We start from the raw sequence: 25921 nt of genomic DNA on the forward strand, positions 1-25921 counted from the left end.
AAAACAAACCTCAACCCCTACCTTGATTCACAGAAAAAAACTGAGGTGGATAATAAGATGTAAAAGCCAAAAATTATAAAGCTTTTACAAGAAAACAATGTCACCAACCCAATGTGGAGGAAGACAAAATTTATTATAAAAGATCCACTTAATAAGGTGGTAAATTATGACTGCTGAAATTTAAGAACTACTCCAGACACTACTAGAAAAACGAAGACAGACTAGGAGAAAATATTTACAAAATACACCAAAAAATTGTATCCAAAATATATAGTTCCATATCTCATTAATGAAAACAGCTATTTTTTAAATATACAAAACTTATTTTCATTCTAAGAATACAGTAATGGCTAACTGAACACACGAGAGTGCACACTCATTAGAGAAATGTAGATTAACACAAGATACTACTACACACTCAGAAGCCACAATGCTCGTATGAGGAAATGTTCATAGCAGCTTTATTAATACTTTCTCACAACTGAGAACCAACAAAATGTTCATTTAACAGAACAGCTAAACAAATTGTGGTACATTCATACAGTGGAATACTACTCAGCAATAAGAAATACATGGTTCACTCTCTCAAAACTGTATACTTATGAAAGCACTAAGTGATTCAATTTTGTATCAGAGCTGGGATGGGGGAGAAGGAAACCCTACTCTTTAGTGAAAAAATCTGGACAGTAAACTACCTAGAGTAATACTTCATTGCTTAGGTAGTGGTATAAGGGAAATTTCTTTGGTCCTGATGTGGCTGTGGGCCAAGAGTATACATTCTTAAAAACTGTAAAGATTTGTATATTATCAGTTTTGTAAATCTGACCTAATGAGGTGTAACAGATAGTTCAGTGTACCAGAGCAGAATCGAGGACTCTGAAGCTAGGGTGTGATGGTTCAAGGAGATATACATCCAATTTAGATGTTTAATTATAAATTTCAACCTATCTGGGGGGCTTCTAACGCACGTGTGTTGTCAGTTGCTCAGTTGTGTCTGACTCTTTGCGACCCCATGGACTGAAGCCCGCCCAGCTCCTCTGTCCATAGGACCCTCAAAGTGAAAAAGACTGGAGTAGGCTGCCATGTCCTACTCAAACAGGATATGGGACATCTCTTGACACTGCCAATAGTTTTCTTCCAATCTGAGTTACATCACAAACCTCTATGACTCTGCCTCAATTTCATCCTAGGTTTCACTCAGGAAAATGCTGGATTACAAGTAGTTTGAAGATGGTTCAGTTTGGGGATAAGAATTGACACTCCTCGTGTTATAAAGGACTAACAAAGTGAATTCTAAGGAGCAAATGGAAGTGGGAAGAAACTAGGGAAGGAAAACAAACTGATGGGGATCAACAGTGGGCATGCCTGCAGTGAACTCCTTTAGTCTCTAAAGGTAGAAATGGGTAGACAGGAATTCAAAGGACTAATACTTCTTCCATTGTAACAGAAAGGGCAGATGAAGACATCAAGTTTGAAGGTGGGTAGCGGGGAAGTGGTGTTACCTGGCTAAGACAATCAAAGTCTTTCCTGTTTCATGGTGTGTCACATTTACCATATTCAGATTATGTCCCTGAATCTCATCAGTTAACACCAAGTGTTTGCCAAACTCAAGTTACCTGTTCCTATAAAACAATCTGGCACTGTAAGACTGCACACACCTTTAACATCTTGCTTTTCTAAGATCACTCTTTTCTTTTTAGAGCTGGGTTCTGTGGCACTCGGGAATCTTGGTTCACTGACTAGAGAGCTAACCTGTGCCCCCTGCACTGGGAGTGCAGAGTCTTAACCAACAGACTGCCAGGGAGGTCCTTCTAAGATCAACCCTTTTTAACTCAGATTTTGGACAATATTCTGGTAAGCTTATTTTAAGAAAGATCTGAATATAATAAAGATTCCAGTTTTTAGCTTATTGTATATGAGACTGAAGAACTGAAATTTGCCAAATGCTGAGATATGTATCTGCATAGCACAACGATCAAAAGCTTTTAACTATGTTCTAGTTGCAAGAACTGTGAATTAAACTCTGCTCCCCATCCCACCATGAAGTACCTATTCCATAATAAATGCTGGAATAGTCCATCTTCGAACTTTTCTAGTTCCAAACTCTAGCATTCTTATTCTACTTACACTTTTCCTACTCTGATGACCTGGGATACAGCCCAGATGATTTCCTTTCAGCTTCAGTTATGATGCTACTATCAACAACAAATCGTTTAAAACTGTTCTCCCAGAACTTAAAGATCTTATCTTTATAACATCTCCCATAACCTTAAAAAAATCATTAAATATTAATTCCTTCAATTAATTATAAAAATTTTTATATAGAGTCTAGTATTTGGTCATGTATACTATTTAAAAAAATACATTGACAGAAAACTTTCTGAATGTCACTAGACAATGAATTAAGCAAACCTTTATTGAAGCTTAAATTGTGGGTACAGAAATACATTTCAAGTGATTTAAGTCCAACACCATGAAGAGAGAAATTATGGCACCAAAATTTTCCCTCCTCTACCATACATACTAGGATTAATTTAGATTACTAGTCAATCTATTTTTCATTTTTCTAGGCTTTGTTCCATACAAAATTTGTGCAGGTCTTCAACATGAAATAGAAATCTTTTAAATCTATTAGGGGGAGGAAAATCAGACCTCGAGCCAATAAATGTCATCAAATCTACTGGGACACTGTTCAAGAACAAAATCCACTTTGAGCATTGGTCCTCATAATAGCACCAAAACATTAGGTACTGTGCGTAATTACAGAAAATCAGAATGATCCATTGATTGAAAGCTTCTTCAATGAAGCTTTGAATCAACAATGTGCTTAAAATAAAAGTCAAGTGTTCCAACCACTTGATTTCAAACCAAGCAGACTTTATGTTCAGAAACACTGAAAAAAATGCGTTTCCTTCATAAATACAGAAGGAACAAAAGCATCACTGCATCAATCCAGAATCAAAAATTGTTTGAGGACAAGGAGAAATACAAAATTGAGTCAACTTTGCTCTTTTATCAACTGCTTAAATGTCCATGTTAGCAAATACAGCTAAAAGATGCCAACGCTTTTATGCCTGTATTTTTAGGTCATTTCCCACCAATGATTTAGGAATTTTGTGTGTAACATTTCGTGGATAGCATTCTGCTGCACTGAGTATGTCTGAATAACCTTAACAGTTCTCATTCATCACCTGATCCTATTCCATGGTGAAAGGACAAACAAGCAAGAGGAACCAAGTCGGAACACTTTTACATGTATCATAAAGTCACAGATCTTTTAAGTCACAAGATGGAAAAGACATTCAATCTGCTTTGAACCAAAGTTCATGGCATATCAACAGAAATTAGTGAAAATGGCTACAAAAGTAAGTTAAGGTGAATCATCTGACCTGACTTGATTTGTTGAAACCAATACCTTTATCTTCAATCTCCTCGTTAATAAATTGTGATAAAAATTCTTTTGTACTACTTAGCAAGTTAATAACGACATGGTACTTATGAGAAGCTCATTTCATTTAATGGGGGACACCAAATGGCACAGTTTCCATACAGTTCTGCCAATATTCCCTAGTACCAATCTACGCCTTCTTTGCTAATCAACAATAGTTTATTCCAAAAGAGCTCATGGCAATGAAAAATGTCAAACTCCATTGACCTTAAAAGAAAATTAAGCCTAGGGTCTACCCCCGCCTTCCCCCTCTGGGGTATAGATTAGTATAAAACCCACAGTGTAACAGTGTATTGCTTTATTGAGGGGGTGTGGTTGGGAGGGGAGACACCATGGTAACGGAAGGAATCAAAGTGATACAAGCACAGGAAGCGGTGTTAAAAGTATAAATACACAGAATGGACAGTTTCCTTAGAGGACTTGACTCGTGGAAGAAAAACTTTAATTGCTGTTGCAAAAACATCTGTATGAAGTAGAAATCGGTTTCAATAACATTAGTAGAGAATATATTCTAGAAAGTGGAGGTAACTGGATGTAAAATCCTGGCAGCAATTAATAGAACAGTCCCAGATGGCTAGGCTGAGGCCAACACCTAATGAGGACGAAAGCCTTGTCTGTGGGGAATTTTGGATGACACCTGGAGAAATATTACACTGTGTGTAAACCAAATTGAATTGTTTTCACAAGTGTTGTAAAGTTTCATATAGTAAAAGGTTTTTTCTACATGCACTTCAATTTCACAGCAAGAGTGGCATAGGATACCTAAACACAGAAGAGAGCATTCATGCAAGATATCTAATTCCTTGATATAATAATGCATACAATTCAAAATGATTACACTATCATTACATCTAGGGCTTTCTGCAACTACAAGGTGGTGGTTATGGAAAGCATGGCCCTTGGTATCAATATCTAAAAAGCAGCCACCACCTTCTATGTGTGTTCTCTTTTTGCGTTTTTTCTTCATGTTTCTTAATCAACTCTGCTGTTGTTGCTGCTTCTTAGCAAAACTGGTAAAAACAAAATTGTAATCATTGAACAAAGCACTCTGGCAATCAAGACGTTTAAAACCTTCAATCTTCTGGGGCGAGGAAAGCACTGTGCGACATTTAGAACTCTGGGGAAAAAAATGAAATTAACCATTAGCATTTCCAATCTACAGTAATATTTTCAAACAAAGCAGCCATGCAGTAAGTATTTAAGACTGCTATTTTAGTCAGACTGTGGCACTGGGGGCTTCCCTGGTGGCTCAGAGTGATAAAGAATCTGCCTGCCAGTGTAGGAGACACAGGTTTGATCCCTGATCCAGGAAGATCCCACATGCTACCGAGCCAAGTAAGCCCATGTGCCACAACTGGGCCCTTGTGCCCTAGAGCTGGTGATCCACAAAAAGAGAAGCCACCATTAATGGGAAGCCCACGCCTGCAACGAAGAGTAGCCCCTGCTCCCTACAACTAGAGAAAAGCCTGTGTAGTGACGAAAACCCGGCACAACCAGAAATAAATGAATAAAATTAAAAAACCAAAACAACAACAAAACCAACACCATGGAACTGAAATATTTTAGCTGACTTCCTAGGGGCTGGATGCAGGGGGACACTTTATGTCTTCTGGCACCACCATCCCCAAGGTCTGTCAACAGGGAAAACAGATAGGATAAGAGGAGCCCATGAACTGGGCTAGATATAAAACAAGGACCAGAAGTCTGATGACAGGCATAAGGCTTCTCATCTACCGAACACCTCAATTAGTAGTATCTCTGGCTGATTATATGGCATCTCAGAATACATTTTATGACATGCCTCACTGTCCTTATTTTCTGTCAGATTTTATTGCCGATGAAAAAAATGTATTACCTGATTTACAAACAGGGTGGTCACAAATTTTCCTGGCTTGAAGACTTCCACAACTTTCCTGATCAGGTCATCATAGGAGGTCTGACTTAAGTTTGTTTCAAAGCTAACATAAGAAAATTCTGGTTCTGGAGTGATGTGAATAGTCCAGTAAGTTCCCTTAAGAGAAATAGCTTTGTGTTAATAATGGAAAGGGCACACTTAAAGGTTTAAATTATTAAGCAAGATATTCTTACTTACATCCGATTTCATCCCATTCATTGAATACCCACAAGGATTGAACATTGTGGCATCAATGACAGAACCTGGTATCAGGTCACGAATTCCACTCTCCTGGGAAAGAAAGCCAGAGACTGATTTAAAAGCAAATCTGGAAAAGAAACAGAGAATGAGCCAAAATATTTAGCTGCCAAGCAGGGTACAGAACCATTATTGAAAATGCTTACACGAGTGACATCCTTTGCAGTAACACCATCTTTCATGTAGAACTGGTCCATAACTGCTGGGTCAAGCTCACTCATCAGAATTTCCAGGGTTTGATCCGGCTGATTGATTACCCTACTCTCTGGGAAATCCAAAGTATACAAGTACCTATATAAAAGTACAAAATAGTTTCTAAAAATGACAACCGCAAGTTTAAAAAGAAATCTTATATAAAACAAAACCTCCATCAGATTGGGTTCAACATACCAACAGTCAGAATTCATGCGTCCCATACAATATGCTGCTCCATCTGTTGAGGCAGGAGAACATAAAATAAATTTAACAGATCCATCTGACAGCAAGTAGGCAGGCTCCCCCTCCCCCTCTAAGAAAACACTTTATTGGCCGTCATTTAGAGATGCTCTTCAGCTAATAAGCCAGTCTGAATGGTGCTGAGGAAACTACTGTTTACTCTCCCCTAAGACTCCATCAGGAGATGGAGTTTGGTCGCCTATTTACCTACTCTCTCCAGGAAATGAAGTTATGCAGTTTGTCCTCCTTTCCATGGTGTTTCAAAGCCTCATTCAACAGAGTAAGTTAACAGCTGGTTGAAATTTAAAATAAATTATATGCGGCACCCTGATATAGCCTAGTATAGAAGATGAGATAAGAACAGGTAGGATGGAAATCTTTTAAAGATTTTCTTTTTTAAAATCACCCTTGTGAATGACTCTGCTCCAAGTTATTAAAATCATCTTAGGTTTTTAGCCTCTTCTAGGATATAAGGGGGGTAAGATTAGGTAACCTTTACTTCCCTGTCCTTGAAGCGCAAAAAGGAAGGTCTATAAATAAAAGCTTATATAAATGGATAGAAGTAAATCTGGACAATTTAGTTGAAGTGACACTACTAACTCACTTCAGTTGACCATTCTTAAGTCAGCTCAACTCCTGTACAGCATGGTAGACAAGTTTCTTAACATGGACCAGTATCTTAGCATGGGTTTATGAAGTCATGGGGCATTTTTCTGGATGAAGGGATCACAGCCTTCATACCCACTGAAACAGAAATGACAGCAACTGGCTAGAAGATGAGTTCTCCATCTGGCAGGTGATCAGTTACTTGATTTTTTTTCCCCCATCATTTCAACAGTTACACAATAATACTCAAAAATTTGTAATCAGCTAAACTGATACATTTAACTTAACTATATAAAGTGCTATGTTTGATACACAGGCATACACACACAACACACATATCTAACATCCAGAAGCAGGACTCAATTCTACTTAAACTTACTTGGGAAAATTGCATTAAGGAACTCTATTTCTTCCTGGAAATTCCGGTGTGGGTACCCTTGGTGAGAAGGCTTCATGAAATTCTTACGAGAATAAAAGAAGCTCTAAAAAGACAGACAGGTAACTTCACACACAGAATTCTATCACCTTTTCTAAACCAATATACTATTTTCTACATATACATATCAAAGCCAGAACTATCTCCACAAATATTCTTTCCCAATGACACTTAACATAGACTGTCGTTCTTCATGTGTGCGAATGTTCAGTCGTGCCCAACTCTTTGCGGCCCCGTGGACTATAGCGCACTTTGCTGGCCGACAAAGAAAAATGAAGGCCGCCGTGTCAAAGAGCAAGGTTTCATACCAATACCCATGAGTCAGTGTTATATAGAGACACAGAGTCCTAACCACTGGACCACCAGGGGATTCCCTAGAGCAGGAGTGTCTGAGCTTTAAAACAGGCATGTAATAAAGATTTTGTGGGAGAATATGTATTGTATATATTTAGTTTCAAAAGAGTGATCCAAAAATTAACATATTGCTCAATTTAGATCATCTTATAGGGATTAACAAAAACAGTTTTAGGTCCCAATGACAGCTGTCCTTTGCCCTAGGACAAATTGAATAAATTATTTACTAGTATTTACAAATAAGTTAAATATTAAAATTCAACATCTTATCACAACAATTAAAACCCAAGTATAAAGTCTGATAGCATTCAAGAATTAACTGACTATTGCTCTTTAATACAATCAGTTCTTTATTATGAAGTCTAGATGATTTTTCTTGCTTTCCCATCTTTTCTTATTTTCTCCACCATTCATAGTAATAATGTTAAAGAATTAACTACTGAAAGTATCTGGTTTTCTTTTCTTTCATTTTGAGTTTTATCCCAATTCCTTCTCTGGTTCCTCCACATTTTCCACTGTCCAAGAGTAACAGGCATTCTTTCTCTCCATGGTGTGAGTGTCCTTAGTCATTACAATTGAACAAGTATACAAACTTATTTACCAGGCACATCACCGAACTCTAACGTTTATACCCGACCAAAAGGATAAATGTTTTTTTGACTACTTACTTGAATTGAGTCAAACCCACTGTAATCCCTAGCAAGTTTCAACAGGGGAACCAGTGCTTTCAGCAAGAGGGTGGTACCACATGTCTTCAAAATGAAACGTCTCTTGGAGACAAACATGCTACTCTCACTGCAGTTTAAAAGAAAGTCACAATATTATAACAATGCTTATGTACTACTGAGATGCTTAACCTATTATTATTGGACTATCATTTAAAGTGTAAATTTTTGGCTCAATTTTAAACATTAAGTTCTCAAGGAAGCAAATAATTCTTCCTCTTCTATTACATGAAAGATCCCACGGAAACATAAACTAGGTATAAAGCATATTAGCTCATTACACAAACCCTCTTTTACAGGTCAATTTTCCTCCACCCCTAACCTAACCCAGGACACTTATTAAATTCATTCTTTACCTCGTCTTGAACTGCCTGCTCTCACGTGTATGTCTGTAACCATCTCATTACTTTTCACTGGATAACAAGTTCCATGAGGAAAGGAATGTTTGCTTTTACTATTATATCCCTAGGGCCTGGCACCTAATAGGCATTTGATAAACAACTGTGTATGTCAAATATAGACTTAGTAAAAGCAGGCACCATGTTCAATACAATAGCCTCAAAGCCCAACATTCTATCTCTGTACCTAAAAAAGAACTGCATGGCTTTCCTCTCTTAAATAACAGCAATCCTATTTCTATGGTAAAGCTAATTTTCACTCTGCTTCAAGCTTTGATAGAGAAGCACAAACTAAAAATAAAAGAAGTGAGGGCAAGGGAACAATGCCATTCAATCCTCTTTTGCAGAAACTTCCTGCTAACCTCCAGGGTAATAAAGATGACAGCCACCTTGAAGAGCTATTAGGTAAGACTTCAAACATCTTATTGCCTAGGGACACCTGAAGTAAACATTTTATTTTACACCATATTTTTTTAAAAAAGGTAAAAACTATTATAGAACCAGTATACAGACGAACAATGAACTCTTCCATATGAAGTATGATTCACACTGAAATCAGTTAACCAATACTATTTCAGAGGGCTTACCTGAGTACATAAGCTTCCTGCTTGTCAGTTTTTGTCACACTTATGATTGAACATTGCACATCCTTCAAAAGTATGTCCCACTCGGATCTATTATTTAACCAAAAAGAGGATGATTAATTTATGACAGAACTTGCCTACTCTCATAAAAATTACAAAAGTCTCACCATGATTTAAAATCATGCTTTGTATTTTTTGTCTCATTCTTGCTCCACCTTCTCTTATGAATGTTACGTTAATGAAGTGACTTTTGGAAGCAAGTGAAGTTGGATGCTTGTTGCCAGGAAGGTCCACCTTGTGATTAGAAGGTTGGAACCTCTTATCCAGCCCCTGACCTATGGATGGGGAGAGGGGCTGGAGATTAAGTTCAATCACTATGCTGCATGCCTGCTAAGCCATCCAACTCTTTGCAACCCCATGGACTGTAGCCTCCAGGATCCTCTGTCCACTGAATTCTCCAGGCAAGAATACTGGAGTGGACTGCTGTGCCCTCCTCCAGGGCATTTTCCTTCTTTTATGAATACCAACATTTAATTTTGTTTCAAAATAATCTATATTGACATATACACCAAGTAAGATTGGATGCATTTTGCTACAGCATGTTAAGAAGCAAACCAAAATCCAGGAAGTTATACTCCGTATTTGCAATTTATTATGAAAAAGACAAATGAGACCCAAATAAGACGTTTCTCCAAAGACATACAGGTGGCCAACAAGCACATGCCCAGCGTCACTCATTAAGAGGAATGCAAATCACAACTACAGTGAAGCATCACATCTCACCCATCAGAAGGGCCATCATTTGCTGGAGGGACGTGAAGAAAAAGGAACTAACTCTTCCTGCACCGTTGGTGGAAATATAAAGCAATACAGCCACTATGGAGAACAGTATGGAGGTTCTCTAAAAAACTAAAAATAGAACTACCATATGAACCATGAACTTCCAGATGTTCCAGCTGGATTTAGGAAATGCAGAGGAACAGAGATCAAATTGCCAACATCCACTGGATCATGGAAAAGCAAGAGAGTTCCAGAAAAACATCTACTTCTGCTTTATTGACTACACCAAAGCCTTTGATTGTGTGCATCACAACAAACTGTGGAAAACTCTGAAAGAGCTGGGAATACCAGACCACTTAACCTGCCTCCTGAGGAATCTGTATACAGGTCAAGAAGCAACAGTTGGAACTGGACATGGAACAACAGACTGGTTACAAACTGGGAAAGGAGTACATCAAGGCTGCATTTTGTCACCCTGCTTATTTAACCTATATGCAGAGTACATCATGAAAGATGCCAGGCTGGATGATGTACAAGCTGGAATCAAGATTGCCAGGAGAAATATCAATAACCTCAGATATGCAGATGACATCACCCTTATGGCAGAAAGTGAAGAAGAACTAAAGAGCCTCTTGAAGAAAATGAAAGAGGACAGTGAAAAAGTTGGCTTAAAACTCAACATTCAGAAAACTAAGATCATGGCATCTGGTCCCATCACTTCATGGCAAATCAATGGGGAAACAATGGGAACAGTGAAAGACTATTTTGAGGGGCTCCAATATCACTGCAGATGGTGACTGCGGTCACGAAATTAAAAGACACTTGCTCCTTGGAAGAAAAGTTATCACCAACCTAGACAGCATATTAAAAAGCAGAGACATGACTTTGCCAACAAAGGTCTATCTTTGGTTTTTCCAGTAGTCATGTATGGATGTGAGAGTTGGACTATAAAGAAAGCTGAGCTCTGAAGAATTGATACTTTTGAACTGTGGTGTTGGAGAAGACTGTTGTAAGTCCCTTGGACTGCAAGGAGATCAAACCAGTCCATCCTAAAGGAAATCAGTCCTGAATATTCATTGGAAGGACTGATGCTGAAGCTCCAATACTTTGGCCACCTGATGTAAAGAACTGACTCATTTGAAAAGACCCTGATGCTGGGAAAGACTGAGGGCAGGAGAAGAAAGGGATGACAGAGGGTGAGATGGTTGGATGGCATCACCGACACAATGGACATGAGTTTGAGTATCTCTGGGAGTTAGTGATGGTCAGGGAGGCCTGGTGTGCTGCATTCCATAGGGTAGCAAAGAGTTGCTACCGACTGAGCAACTGAACTGAACTGATGAACCAGTAGTCTCACTCCCGGGCGCATATATATATACATATACATATACATATATATATATATATATATACATACATACATACATATATATCTGGAGAAAAATATAGCTCCAAAGAATATATGCACCCCAGTGTTCACTGCAGCACGGTTTACAATAGCCGAGACATGGAAACAACCTAAATGTTCACTGACAGAGGAATGGAAAAAGATGTGGTACAGGTACGCAATGGAATTACTCAGCCATGAAAAAGAACGTAATAATGCCATTTGTATCAACATCCATGGACCTAGAATTGTCAAGTAAGTCAGCCAGAGAAGAAATATCTAATGACATGCCTCATATGTGCAATCTAAAAAGAAATGGTACAGATGAACTTATTTACAAAACAAACAGATTGGCAGATTTAGAGGAAGACTTTATGGTTACTAGGCGGTAAGAATAGGGAAAAGGGATAGTTAGGGTGTTTGGGATCAGCATGTACACACTACTGTATTTAAAACATATAACCAACAAGGTCCTGCTGTGTAGCACAGGGAACTCTGCTCAGTGTTATGTGGCAACCTGGATGGGAGAGAAATTCAATGGATACATGTATATGTATGGCTGACTTCCTCTGCTGTCTACCTGCAACTATTACAACATTATTAATCAACTATACCTCAATATAAAATATAAAGTTTAAAGAAAGAAAAAAAAAATAAATTGCTACATGATCCTTTTACTTTTTTAAAATGTCACCTTAATAGTTCAGGATGAGTTATTAAAAATATTCATTTAACAGAATTATTCTGTTAAAGCACCAGATATAAACATATATTCCACAAGAAGTGTTATCTTATTTTTATCTACATAAGTGAAGCTTACTCATTTCACTGCTAATATCTTACCTGTTTATAGAACCTACCCATAAACTTAAACATAGATTATTTTTTCAAATATTTTTTCTATAACATACTTTTCTGTCAATCTGACACAAAATGCTAAAATTTTTGACCAGTATTTGTTCATTTTCAGTGTCCATCTGAAATTTTTTCTCAACATTGTTCAAACTGGGCCATTCCTACTGATCTATCTTCAAGTTCACTCACTCTTTGTCATTTCTACTCTATAAGCCCATCCAGTAAACTTTTTATTCCAGTAGTTATTTTTTAGTTCCATCTTCTGCTTCTCTGCTAAGATTTGTGTTATTACTTCTTATAGCACGGTTATGGTAACTGCTTTTAAATCCTGACCTGCACCACCTTGAGGTTGAAGTCTACTGGACTGTCTCCCTTTGAGGCAATTTCCTCATTGCTTGTGATTGCATCCTAGACATCACATTATATGATTTTAAATCTTCACACCCTATGGAGCATGCTGATTAAAAAAAAAAAAACTATGTTAGCAGACAGTTGAAATGGTTAAGTTCAGTCTTCTTGTTCTCTTCCAACTTCTACGTGTTAGGTTACTGTCTCCATAATCTCCATGACTGCTCCTAGCGCAACAGTGGGGGCGGGGTGTGTGTGTGTGTGTGTGTGTGTGAAGATGGCCTGCTTCTTGGCCCTCTGGCTAGAAAGCCCAGGCTTTAGTTTCACGGCTCTGCAGCAGTCTACTATAGGACTGCCTGAGCTACAGCAGGAAGGAACAGGAAAAAAAAAAGGCAAAGCAATACAAAAACAACAAAGGAAAATCCCCACTCTCTGTAACCCAAAGGGGCCCCCTCCCATTCCTTGTCCACATTCCAGAAAGAGACCTCTCTAAGAGCTCAGTTTGTGTGCAATTCCAGGTTTCTGGCAGCTTTTGAGACCACCCCAGGAGATACCAAGAGAAAAAAGAAACAATCTCATGGACATTTCAGTGATGTTTTGAGTTTTGGCTTCCTTCTCCAATTCACCTAACATTTACTTTCCAGAGTGCTCAGCTGCTGCATGCATTCTGTCCAGGGTTTCTAGATGCATTTAGTGAGAGTACAGTGTGCTTACTCCACCTTGATGGAAACAGGAATCCTCCTGCACTCATTCAATCACTGTTAATAAATTGTGCAACCATACTCTTCCTCACCTAAAAGAAACCCTTAAGTAGTCAGTAGTTTTCAAAGTCATGGTATGAAAGGAACTGCTTTAAAACATTTTAAGCCAAACACAATTGAATAGTCTATCAACCAAGTGATTATGTGAGATTTAGAATTGAATAAGTCAATACAATGCTATCCATGAGAATAAAGAGGAGAGAGAAAACAGTTGGGAATTTCAGCAAATTATTAAAGTCACATTTTGGTAGAAAAATAAGCCCCTTATTTTTTCCTTAAATAAAGCTTTTTTGGATCCTAGCCACACCCAGATCATGATAAATATCTCCAATACTATGCTCTTTACAAATGATAGTACATGGACTGAATGATCTTAGTCACTCTGCCAGAAAAGGAGAACATAAACGGCACGCCATCTTTTATTTATCTTTAATCAGTCAGTTGATTTTTGGTTCTGCGGAATCTTGGTTGCTGCACGTGGCTCCTCCTGCTGCAGAGCGTGGGCTCCAGGTGCCCGGCGTGCACGCTCTGAACACAGGCTTCAGTAGTTGTGGCTCAGGCGCTTCTCTGCTATGAGGCATGTGGACCAAACCCGTGTCCCCTCCATTGGCAGGCAGATTCTTATCCACTGTACCACCAGGTAAGTCCCATATTTTATATTAACAGTTTTTAGTCTGTGGTTTAATAAAAATAGAACAAATTGAAGTGTTTACATGGGAAAAGATACAATTACGATAAGAGACTTCTATGTCATCTGACTGAATAGAACTAGGAATGGCTAACCGGCTGCTTTTTTTCCCCTATGTGAACCATTTTTAAAGCCTTTAATTACAGTGTTGCTTCTGGTTTATGTTTTGGTTTTTTGGCCCCAAGGTATATGGGATCTTAGCCCCCTGAACAGGGAATCAAACCAGCACCCCCTGCATTGGAAGGCCAAGTCCCAGCTACTGGACTACCAGGGACATCCCCTACCCTTTTGGGGGCCGGGGGCGGGGAGGTGGCAAGCAGGACAGATTGTGGATTGGGAAAAGACAGTCTCTTGGGCAACTGGTGTTGGGAAAACTGGATCTGCACACAGAAGAATGAAACGGAATCCTTACCTTACACTGCGTAACTCAAAATGGATTTAAACACCTCAATTAAGACACAAAACTATAAAACGCTTAGAAGAAAACATGGGGGAAAACTTTATCAGACTGGATTTGGCAAAGCTTTCTTGGATGTTACACAAAAAGCACAGGCAACAAAAGCAAAAATAGGCAAATAGAACTGCATCAAACCTAACGTTTGTGTATCAGAGGAAAGCACTCAACAGAGTGAGAAGTCAAGGTATAGAACTGGAAAAGCACCTGCAAACCTTACATCTTATAAGAGGTTAGTATCCAGAATAAATAAGGAACTCCAACAAGAAAAACAAATACCCTAATTTAACAGTGAGCAAAAGGTCTTAAATAGACAATTCCCCTCCCCCCAAAAGATAAACAAAAGGCCAGTAAGCACATAAAAAGATGCTCAATGCCACTAATCATAAGACAATGCGAATCACAATCATGATACCATCTCGGGCTCACTAGGATGTCAGATACTGAAAAGGAAAAATGAAAGAACAAGTGTTGGCAAATGAAGAGAAATTTTAACACTTGTGCACTACTGGTGAATGGATGGATGAAGCACAAGCTGGAATCCAGAAATATCAAGAACCTCAATATGCAGATGACAGAAAGTGAAGAACAACTAAAGAGCCTCTTAATGAAAGTCAAAGAGGAGAGTGAAAAAGTTGGCTTAAAACTCAACATTCAGAAAACTAAGATCATGGCATCTGGATCCATCACTTTGTGGCACATCAATGGGGAAACAATGGAAACAGTGAAAGACTATTTTTGGGGCTCCAAAATCACTTCAGATGGTGACTGCAGCCATGAAATTAAAAGACGCTTGCTTCCTGGAAGAAAAATTATGACCAACCTAGACAACATATTAAAAAGCAGAGACATGACTTTGCCAACAAAGGTCTGTCTAGTCAAAGAATATGGTTTTTCCAGTAGTCATGTATGGATGTAAGAGTTGGACTATAATTGATGCTTTTGAACTGTGGTGTTGGAGAAGACTGTTGTAAGTCCCTTGGACTGCAAGGAGATCAAACCAGTCCATCCTAAAGGAAATCAGTCCTGAATATTCACTGGAAGGACTGATGCTGAAGCTCCAATACTTTGGCCACCTGATGCGAAGAACTGACTCATTTGAAAAGACCCTGATGCTGGGAAAGATTGGAGGCAGGAGGAGAAGGGGATAACAGAGGATGAGATGGTTGAATGGCATCACCAACTCAATGGACATGAGTATGAGCAAACTCTGGGAGTTGGCGATGAACAGGGGGACCTGGCATACTGCAGTCCATGGGGTCGTAAAGAGTCAGACACAACTGAGTGAACAGAACTACTGGTGAAAATGTAAAATGGTACAGCCGTTATGGAAAAATTATGAACATTCCTCAAAAAAATGTAAAAACAGAACTACCACATGATCCAACAATTCTACTTCTGGGTGTGTGTGTGTGTGTGTGTGTGTGTGTGTGTAATTCAAGACAGGATCTGGAAGAGACATTTGCACATCCATGTTCATTGTTACAACTGTCAAGAGTAGGAAGCAACCCAAATGTCCATCAATGGATTAATGGATAAAGACAATGTGGTGTATGCAAAAAATGGCTTATGTGGCCTTAAAGGAAAGTTTATCACATGCTTCAATGTGAATGAACCTAAGAATTTCATGCTAAGTGAATCACACCAGTCAGAAAAGGATGAATACCACCACAAAAGGATGTAGGTTTCCACTTATATATGGCACTCATCTCATACATTCATATGAAGTATCCAAAGTAGCCAAATCATAAGGAAAGGTGACTGATAAAGGCTAGAGGAAGAGAGGAGGGGAAATTAACCTTTAATGGGTAGTTTCAGTTTTGCGAAATGAGAAGTTCTACAGATCTCTTGCACAACACTGTGAATATATTTAATACTGAATGTTCACTTAAAACGGTTAAACTTAATGTTAGACTTTTACTTTTTAATAATTATTTATTTTTGGCTGTGCTGGGTCTTCACTGCTGTGTACAGGCTTTCTTTAGTTGTGGTAAGCAGGGGGCTTCTCACTGTGGTGACGTGTCTTGTTGCGGGGCACAGGCTCTACGGTGAGTGGGCTTCAGTAGTTGCGGTACATGGGCTCAGCTGCCCTGTGGCATGCGGGATCTTCCCAGGCCAGGGATTGAACCGGTGTCCTTTGCATTGCAAGGCGAATTCTTAAACACTGGACCAACAGGGAAGCCAATGTTAGACTTTTAAAAGAAGTAAATTATAGAGGGAACAGAATGCTGCTGGCAGATGCAAAAAACCCCTTAGAACAGTTTCGCTTTTATCCCTTGGATTCTACCCTCAGATATAGTGGGTCAGAAACTGTGCAGATGGTGCCTGGAAACCTGCATTTATTTAAAAGGCCTCCATGTGATTAGGTTCCTCTAACAGATTTCCTCCTTTAAGCAAAAATCTCTGCTTTCAGGGTTATCAAGTAATTTACCCCGAAAGTTACCCAACTGAACTATTTGAACTTTCCTGAAGTGTGACCTTAGTCAACAGCCTGACTCATCTGTTTCAGACACTCTACTCACTACCTTGCATTCAGACCTCAACACCACAGCCAAGGTGGTAGCAGTCTAAGAGCAGTCTGAGTCAAACCCATCCTAAAACATGAGATTACTCTTCAGCAAAGTCTAGGCTGACCAGAATTTAATTCAGATATCCAGAGAAATAAGCTTTCATCTTCTGTTCAAAGCAATCAACCCAGAATGTACTGTTAATTATAATCAGAGTAACTTAAGTTCTCCACCTCAAACTTTCACCGAAAAATTAAATTAGCATCATTACTGCTACATTGATTTATTACTTTCAATGTGTACCTCTCAAAAACAGGTGGTTTAAAGATAGCAGTTCAAGTTTTTTGAAACTGCTGTGAGGAATGTACTGAGAGGCTTAATTCAATAGGAAGCCCCTCTACTCCAAAATATTTACCCTAAAAGGTTTTTTGGCAAGGGGTTGTAAATTCCTCCAGTGTAAATTACTGATACTGCAATATGGTGCAATGATGTAGTCAAGTAAGGCATGAGTTCTGGGAAAATTAATGCTGAGGTGTAATTTACTATTTTTGCAACTGCTACCAGTCCTTTGCTAAAGATTTTATCATATAAAATTTGAGTGAAGGAAAGAAATAGCAGAAAATGCCAGTAGTCCTAAATGTCTTCTCCAATATTAACATTACAGATTCTAGTTTTCATATTTTGACATAGCTAACTCTGCTGTTGCTGCTAAGTCGCTTCAGTCGTGTCCGACTCTGTGCGACCCCGTAGACAGTAGCCCACCAGGCTCCGCAGTCCCTGGGATTCTCCAGGCAAGAATACTGGAGTGGGTTGCCATTTCCTTCTCCAATGCATGAAAGTGAAAAGTCAGAGTGAAGTCGATCTAGCCTTCCGCAATTAATAAACATTTACTCTTTACTTCCATTCATTACAATTTCCCATGTGAACCCATTTCCTTACTAACAGTCCAGGTCTGTGATGAATTCTAAAGCAAGAAGGAAAGTCAATTTGAGAGCCCTGAAAGATCAAACTATCATTCCTCACCAATATTTCTTATTTTCTAACAGACTTCCTCCCCATAGCTGCCATTTCTTTTAAAAAGGTTTTTGTCTGGTCCAGCATTTTAGTCCAGCAACTCTTAAATTATAGAAACAGACATAAAGGTCTATTTCTATTCAACATCATTTGAAATCCAAAAATTCTAGTAGAGAAACCCGCAGGTTAAACCTAATACACTACTCCCTCTTTTTATATATCAACCTTAATTACTTCATGAAGCAGTCAGTTTTAGAGAACATCACCTGTCTTATTCATTTGGATATCTGGACTATTGCTTTTCTGCAACATATTGTTAATCAGTATTATTTAATCCAAGCCATGCTAGAAAAGATAAACAAAAGATTCTCAGTATTATGTACTTCACTCAGATTACACTGAAGGGAAATTCTACTAAATGGCCTACAGGACAGTGGGAAATGTTAACAGAAAGTGGGTTCCAGCTTGGAGTAAAAGCTTGGAAAGATGGACCAATTTTGCTTCAAGTGCATTCTATTCCTTCATACCATATTAAAAAAATCAATCCAGATGGGCTGCAGATCTAACTATGAAAAGTAAAACAAAGTTTACAGGGAAAAAAGAACATCTTCATTACCTCCGGATGAGCAAAGATCATTTTAAACAAGGACAGAAAAACCTCGAACCATTAGTGAAAACACTGAGAAATGGGACATTAAAATTATGAACTATTTTCTAAACTGTCATTAATAAAACAAAAAAGGAAACCAGAGGATAGAAAATGTTTATAATGTACATACTGGAGAGATAATTCATCTAGAATATATTAAAGAACTCCTGCAAACTAAAAAATCATCCCTAAAGAAAAAGAAGTAGACTTGAACAAGCATTTCACAAAAGACAGCCAAATGGTGGGTAAAGATATAAAAGGATGTTCAACTCCATTAGTCTGAAGGGAAATACACAGACCACTATACACCCACAAAACAGCTAAAATTAAAAAGACAACACAAGTGTTAAATGAAGATATTGAGCAACGGCAGCCTTATGCTGAATATATGCACCCTGTGCTATGCTTAGTCTCAATCCTATCTGACTCTCTGGACCCCGTGGACTGTAGCCCGCCAGGCTCTGTCCATGGGGATTCTCTAGGCAGGAATACTCGAGTGGGCTGCCATCCCTCCTCCAGGGGATCTTCCCAACCCAGGGGTCAAACTCAGGTCTCCGCATTGCAGGCAGATTATTTTCCATCTGAGCCACCAGGGAAGTCCAAGAATACTGGGACCGCAGCATATCCCTCCTCCAGGGGAACTTCCCAACCCAGGAGCTTTACCAACCAGAGAAGCACTGTACGCACCCTCTGACTTAGCAGTTCCATTCCTAGGTGTGTGTGTACCTAACAGGAGAGCATACATGTTGTTTACAAAAAGACATTTACCCTAGTGTTCATAGCAATGTATTTGTGTTAGTAAACTGGAAAATATTGATGTAAATAGTAGATTTGATAAATTGTGGTATATGAACACAAAAATACTATACAACATTGAGAACGAACTAAAAAAAACCCCAAACATAATGCTGACCAAAGGAGGCATATAATGCATAACAAATGATTCCATGTTATTAAAAAAACTAGGGAAAACCATGGTGTGTTATAACTCAGGATAGTGGTGTTCCCTTAGGTGGACAGCGAAATAGGTTATAATTGGAAGGAGGCACAGGGGGAGTGGTGGCTAGTTACATTACTTAGATATGAAGGCTGGTTACATGATGGGATCAGTTTGTCAAAATCTGAGATGTACTTATGACTTTTGTAACTTTTATGACTGTGGCCTGCCAGGCTCCTCTGTCCATGGGGAGTCTCTATGCTAGAACACTGAAGTGGGCTGTCATTCCCTCCTCCAAGGGATCTTCCCGTCCCAGAAATCGAACCCTGGTCTCCCGAATCCCAGGTGGATTACCATCTGAGCTTTGGCAGATTAGCATCACCCCTAGAAGTTCCGTCATGCCTCTCTGTAATCCACTGTTCTCCCTTAACTCTCCTCCTTTGCCTATCATGTATGTATTTTCTGAGTACGTATTTTCTGGTTTTATAGACATGAAATCTTACAGTATAGGACTTCTCATAGGGCTTGTTATTGTTTGTTCTCCAGCACAATTATTTGTTTCGTGTGTCAATAACAGTTCATCGCTCTTTTTTTTAACTAGGAAAATCCCATGGGCAGAGGAGCCTGGTAGGCTGCAGTCCATGGGGTCCCTAAGAGTTGGGTACACTGCACGACTTCACTTTCACTTTTCACTTTCATGCATTGGAGAAGGCAACGGCAACCCACTCCAGTACTCTTGCCTGGAGAAGCCCAGGGATGGAGGAGCCTGGTAGGCTGCAGTCCATGGGGTCGCGAAGTCGGACAAGACTGAATGACTTCACTTTTACTTTTCACTTTCATGCTTTGGAGAAGGAAATGGCAACCCACTCCAGTGTTCTTGCCTGGAGAATCCCAGGGACGGGGGAGCCTGGTGGGCTGCCGTCTATCGGGGTCACACAGAGTCGGACACGGCTGAAGCGACTTAGCAGCAGCAGCAGCAGCAGTATTCTATAGGATGAATAGAGACTTTTTTTCAGTTCTGGAGCTATTGCAAAATAAAGCTCCTAAGAACGTATTCATGTAAAAGTCTTTGTATGGAGATATTTCCTGTTCACTTGGGCAAACACATGAGTGGACTAGACTGGCTAGATCATATGAGAGATGTATTAACTTAGGGCTTCCCAGGGGGCTCCAGTGGTAAAGAACCTGCCTGCCAATGCAGGTGACATGAGATGCGGGTTCAACTTCTGGGTTGGGAAGATCCCCTGGAGTAGGAAATGGCAATCCACTCCAATATTCTTGCCTGGAGAATCCCATCGACAGAGGAGCTTGGCAGGCTATAGTCATACGGTCACAAAGAGTCGGACACAACTGAAGCAATTTAGCAGGCACGGTAACTTACTAAGAAACTGCCAAACCATTTTCCCAAGTGGATACACTGTTGTCCATTCCCATCTTCAGTTCATGAAAATCCTGATTCCTTCACAGCTCTAGTCAGAGTCTGGTATCAAAATTATATAAACCCCAAAAGGAACTATGATATGTGTTCCCTCTCTATTAACTAATTAGAATGTAATACTAAAAAAGTAATGTATGAGAAAGGTTGGAATTACTTCTTCCTTGAGTGTTAGAACACTCCAGTATAACCATCTGGGCCTAGATTTTTCTTTATGGGTGATTAAGTTAATTCATGCAGTGGTTATAGGACTATTAGGATTTCTATTTCTTCTTGCATCGATATGGAAAGGTACTTTCCTAGGAATTTTCCTGTAATATCCTGGCTTTTAAATGTCTTTAGCATTGGTAGTGACACCCTCTTAGGACATCTTAACTCCTTCCATGCCCTTAGGTTTTATGTTTTATAAACAGCATAGTTATTTTATTTCAGTCTGTGAATGTCTTTTGACTGACTGTCTTCTATTTGCATTTTAGTGTAATTACAGAGGTTGGAGATGTGAGGCAAGTAAAAAGAAGGATTTTCTGGCTTCCTAACATTTATATCGTTAAATAAAAACAAAGCTACTAAAGATTATTCCGTGGAAGAATTAAGGTTTAACTTCATTAAGCAATCTAAAGCTCACCATCTCTTCAACTTGAATAAAAATACATCAAATTGCTAGGGCACCATGTAATTTTAAATTGCCTATTAGACTATAATCTGAAATACTGTCTCCTCCAGCCTGGTTTGCTTAAAAACAAGAAGAGAAAAAGATTCTGTCCTTAAGGTAAAGAATCGAAGATGAAGATTTTAATAATTACAGAGTGGTTACTATGTCTCAGACACTTTTAAGTACTGTATATGTATTAACCCAGTTAACCCTCACAATTACCCCACGAAGAGGTACCATTATTTTCTCCACTTTGGAGAGGCAAAAATATCAAACAGCTAGCTATTAGATGATGTTTGAACTCAAATCTAGACATGCCATAGGCAATGCACTAACCATTTCATTATGCATTACTCTTCTAGATGACTGATAACTCTATGGGATTTAATGAATTCCAAGTATCTACAAAACTTATGACAATCACAGATTCAACAAAACCAACATTCTTCTTTGCCACCACTTTAAGATCCACGCTGAAGCAGTAAAACAATTTCAGTTGATGAAAGTACAAAAGTCCTTCTTAAACATTTAAAAGAAAGCAAGCTGCCTATTTATAAGCCTTTATCCTTCTCCTTCATTCGGAGAACTAATTCTTAACCAAAAAAGCCTAAGCTTAAATTCAGGCGTTTTTGCCCCAAGAACTCGGGGAGGAAACACTCCCTTCCCCTTATCAAGAACGCGTGCTTACTAATAAAGCTTCAGCTCATTTAACGAGCTGGAGCAGAAAATTTTGTTATTCATTTTATGACTTGTTCTTGCACATTAGTTCTTCCTGACAGTATTTCCTAGATAATCCTATTACAATCGTCTTACCAAAGGCATCACCAACACGAGGGAGCTTTTCCATCTGTGAAATGGAGGAAATGCTAAGCTTCCCCATATTTATAAGTAACTGCTTGCTAGAGTAGGGGCCATGTTATGACCTCTTAAGTGTCGCACAAAGCTTGAAAAATGAAACCGGTCACATTTTAGCTAACACGAGGTTTTCCTACGGGAGATTCCTTCAAGTGAGACCGCCTTAAAAGTCCCAGCAGCACGTGTCCGCCTAGATTCCCTTCTCCAGTTGCTTTTTGTCAGGAAAAGCGGCGAGTGCAGCCAACATTCCTGAAACGCCCATTGGCCCACACCCCGGGGCAGGCTCCGGGTCCGGCCCAGCAGCTCTTTGGTCGCTGCGTTTCAATGAAGCGGCCGCGCCGGCTCCTCCGCCTCAAGGCACACTAGCGGCACTTATGCACCCAGGAGCCTAGACGAGAGACGTCTAGTGGTCCGAGAGCCCGGGAGGGGAAGCTGGGCCCGCCACCATCGGGGTCGCCCGCGTCCTCATCTACGCTGGGATCGTGACTACAAGCCCTCTCCTTTTCTGCGCGATCGCCCAGCTCTCTCGCATGACTGCCCGGGGTGGGAGGCTGGAGCCCCAGATTCCTTTGCAGGATTAGGAATTAAAGGTATTATGTCCGAGCTCCGACCCGCCTCTAGCCCGTAAACGCAGGCTAGCCTCATTCCATTCTGGACTCCGCCGACTCGGTAACAGGTTACACAGCCCAAGGTCAAGAGACTCGGGCGCCAGCCTCGGTGGGCTCTCCGGCCGTCTTCCCGGGAAGCCCCGAAAGGGCTCTGGTGCAGAGCACATAAGGGCGGCGGTGCGGCCCAGCCACTGCGGCACAGCTGCTCCCGCCCAATCCCAGCCGCCCGGGCGCCACATGCTGCCAGCGCCGACCGCGGGCGGGAGGCCTGTTAGTCAGCCCCTCAGCCCTGGCCGGGCCCCCCCCCCCCCCCCCCCGCCACACACCCCTTCCCGCCGCACGCGAGAGGACGAATCGCGCTCCCGATCCGCTCCGCTCCCTCCCTCCTCCACTCCCGAGGCGGACACGCCCGAATTAGCGCCTGACTAAGCCCGCCGAGCCACACCTGCCGGGAGGGAACCCGCGCGGCCCCCACCTCCGGACACCCCACCCGGGGTCCCCGACCACCAAATCCGGCCGACGGGGAGTAAAAGTCTGGAGATGAGGGCCGCTAAACCACCAGGAACGGCGCTGCCCGCCGCCCCGCACGCCGCGCCGGGGACGTTACCTGAGCACGCGGCTGCGCCGGCCTCCTCCCCTCCCCCCGGGCAGCGCCCGGCCCGGCAACGGTGGCGGGAGAAGCTGGATCGGGCCCCGCGTGGACCTTTGGCTGCTCACCCCCAGCGCCGGGGCCCTTTCCACGACTGCGAAAACGACCTTCCGCACGCGGACCTGCCCCCACCTGAAGACTACGGGAACCCAACCCACGGCCTCAGGCTGGTGCCTCCCAGGCGGCGACAGTCCCCCAGATTCGACTGTGGGCAAGAGCCCCGAGCACCCACCTTGGGATGGTGCGAAGATCCCCAGATCCTTGGTTTGCGTCGGGTTGCTGCCTGGAGAACCAAACCTCCAGCAGTTTCTCGGTCCCTTCGAAAAAATGTGCAGCTTCCATCACCGTGAGACTAGCGAACAACCAACAACCACAGAAAATCAACTAAATTAAATCTCTTCTCCCGCCGCCGCCGCCGCCGCTGCGGATTGTTCCAGCTGTGTTACTAAAGTTCAGGTTCCTTTTTTTTTTTTTGCTATAATTTTATATTAACTTTTTTTAAAAAAAGGATTAATAAAATTTTCCCGGCTTTGTGTGTGTGGGTGAGCGAAAGTTGAACGTGAGTCTGTTGGAAATAGAGGCAGATACAGCTCAGTCTCTTGTAGTCCGCTGTTTCCCCGTTAGAGAGAGTAGAGCGAGCGCTAGCTAATGTCGCCGGCCATACTGTGGGAGCGAGGGCACTGCGTGAGCAGGGAATTTATATACCCCGGCTAAACCCAAAAGAACAGGAAGTGACGCAACGTCCCGCCCTTGCAGCTGATTGCTCCAGCATTCTGTCAATCACCGGCCGCCCAGTTGCGGCTGGCTGGCCGCCCGCCCGCTAGCAGCGCGGGGAGCAGCTAGCCGCGTTGCGGTTCAGGGTTCGGGGTGGCCGCTGGGCGGGAGACGGCGATCTGTTGTCCGACTGGGGACTAAGAGCCTGGGGTCCAATGCGGAGTGGGTGGGAGAGCGGGGACGTAGTGAGGGAAGGCTGTGTAGCGCTGTGTAAAGCAACTGGTTATAGCGGGGAACAAGGGTGGGTCCTCTAGAGAGTTGGCGGGGTTCGGCGGGGGCTGTGGCCACTGCTGGGATGGCGTGGTCGTTTTGATCCCGTGCACTTCGCCGATATTGCTGAGGTACTCGGCCATTCTCTTAAGTGTGCTTCCCCAAGGCGAACGAAGCCAGGCAGTAAAACTCAACATTAGTCCGTGACGCACATGTTGCCAAAGGGTCGGATTAGAAGGCGCTTTAATTCTGATCACGCTTTAGCTGCTGTGCGGATGAACGCAGTTCTCGGCCGATTTACACAATAGCCAGAAGCGTTGTCTCCCTATTCAAAAAGGGAAAAGCAACGTGGCGCCCAGCCTTGAAGGGCTCCGGCTCTTACCTACCTCCCACCATGTGGCTCGCCAAGCCTCGGAGTTGGCCGAGCTCAGTAGCTGCCGTGAAGCACTGGCAACAACGTGCTCAATTAGGTCAACTGGTGGGAATTTATTCTGCAAAACTGTTTCTAGAACCTGCTTTATTAAATAGAATCTGAAATTGGGGCGTCAATGGGTAGGGGAAAGAGAGGGGATTATATGAAATCATCTCTGTGAAACGCTTGAATATTGTGAAGCACTGTAGGATTTTTTTTTTTTTTTAGCACTGTAGAATTTAAAGAATGGTCGTTCAACAAAAAATGGTAAAAATTAAATATCTGAAATTGCGTGGAAATTAAGGATTCAGAGTGATGATTAGTCGTGATTTAGCGTCATGAATCTAATTTCAGTGATCAAGTAAAATGAAAAAGTTATCAAGTAGTAGTCAAACAGTTTGACCCCAGGTGGCAAAATTGTGGTAACAAAGTTGTGACTTTTACTTAGAAATATGGGAGAAAAAAACCCAACCTGACATAAAAATCAGCACTGTCACGAGACAAAGGACTTATCATCTTTAGAGAAAGACTTGTTCAACTACAAGTGAAATAAGACAATATTGTAAGCATGAAAAACTTAATGAAGATGTAGTTTAAGTGTGTACTCTAAATTCCCTGCTGGGTAGTTAGTACTTGTCTTACAAGAACATGAATTTGTTCACATTTCTATGTCAAATCTGTTGAAAGAAACTTTGGTGCAGAAGGTAGATACCTACAGCTACTCTTGCCATGTTTTTAAAAGCATCCAACTCAGACTGGGGATTGGGACAAAAGATAATGACTTGCCCATTTTATTATAATAATAATT

The 25921-nt window shown here is 41.0% G+C and overlaps 1 protein-coding gene across 2 annotated transcripts; it reads right to left on the minus strand.

The window, feature by feature from the left end:
* Nucleotides 1-439: 439 nt before the first annotated feature.
* Nucleotides 440-24390, minus strand: AMD1 (adenosylmethionine decarboxylase 1). 2 transcript variants are annotated; one of them, XM_004011202.6, is made up of 9 exons: nt 23950-24390; nt 9142-9228; nt 8100-8226; nt 7021-7123; nt 5991-6033; nt 5747-5891; nt 5541-5633; nt 5304-5459; nt 440-4565 (listed from the first exon to the last, which is right to left on the minus strand). In XM_004011202.6, the coding sequence occupies exons 1-9, from the start codon at nt 24057-24059 to the stop codon at nt 4425-4427; spliced, it is 1005 nt and encodes a 334-aa protein (XP_004011251.1). In that variant the 5' UTR covers nt 24060-24390; the 3' UTR covers nt 440-4424. The 2 variants fall into 2 exon arrangements, with proteins under 2 accessions (XP_004011251.1, XP_060275480.1); XM_060419497.1 differs by lacking the exon at nt 23950-24390 and adding an exon at nt 16333-16660.
* Nucleotides 24391-25921: the final 1531 nt, after the last annotated feature.

This window comes from Ovis aries, chromosome 8 (assembly GCF_016772045.2).
Source record: "Ovis aries strain OAR_USU_Benz2616 breed Rambouillet chromosome 8, ARS-UI_Ramb_v3.0, whole genome shotgun sequence".
Classification (NCBI taxonomy): Eukaryota; Metazoa; Chordata; class Mammalia; order Artiodactyla; family Bovidae; genus Ovis; species Ovis aries.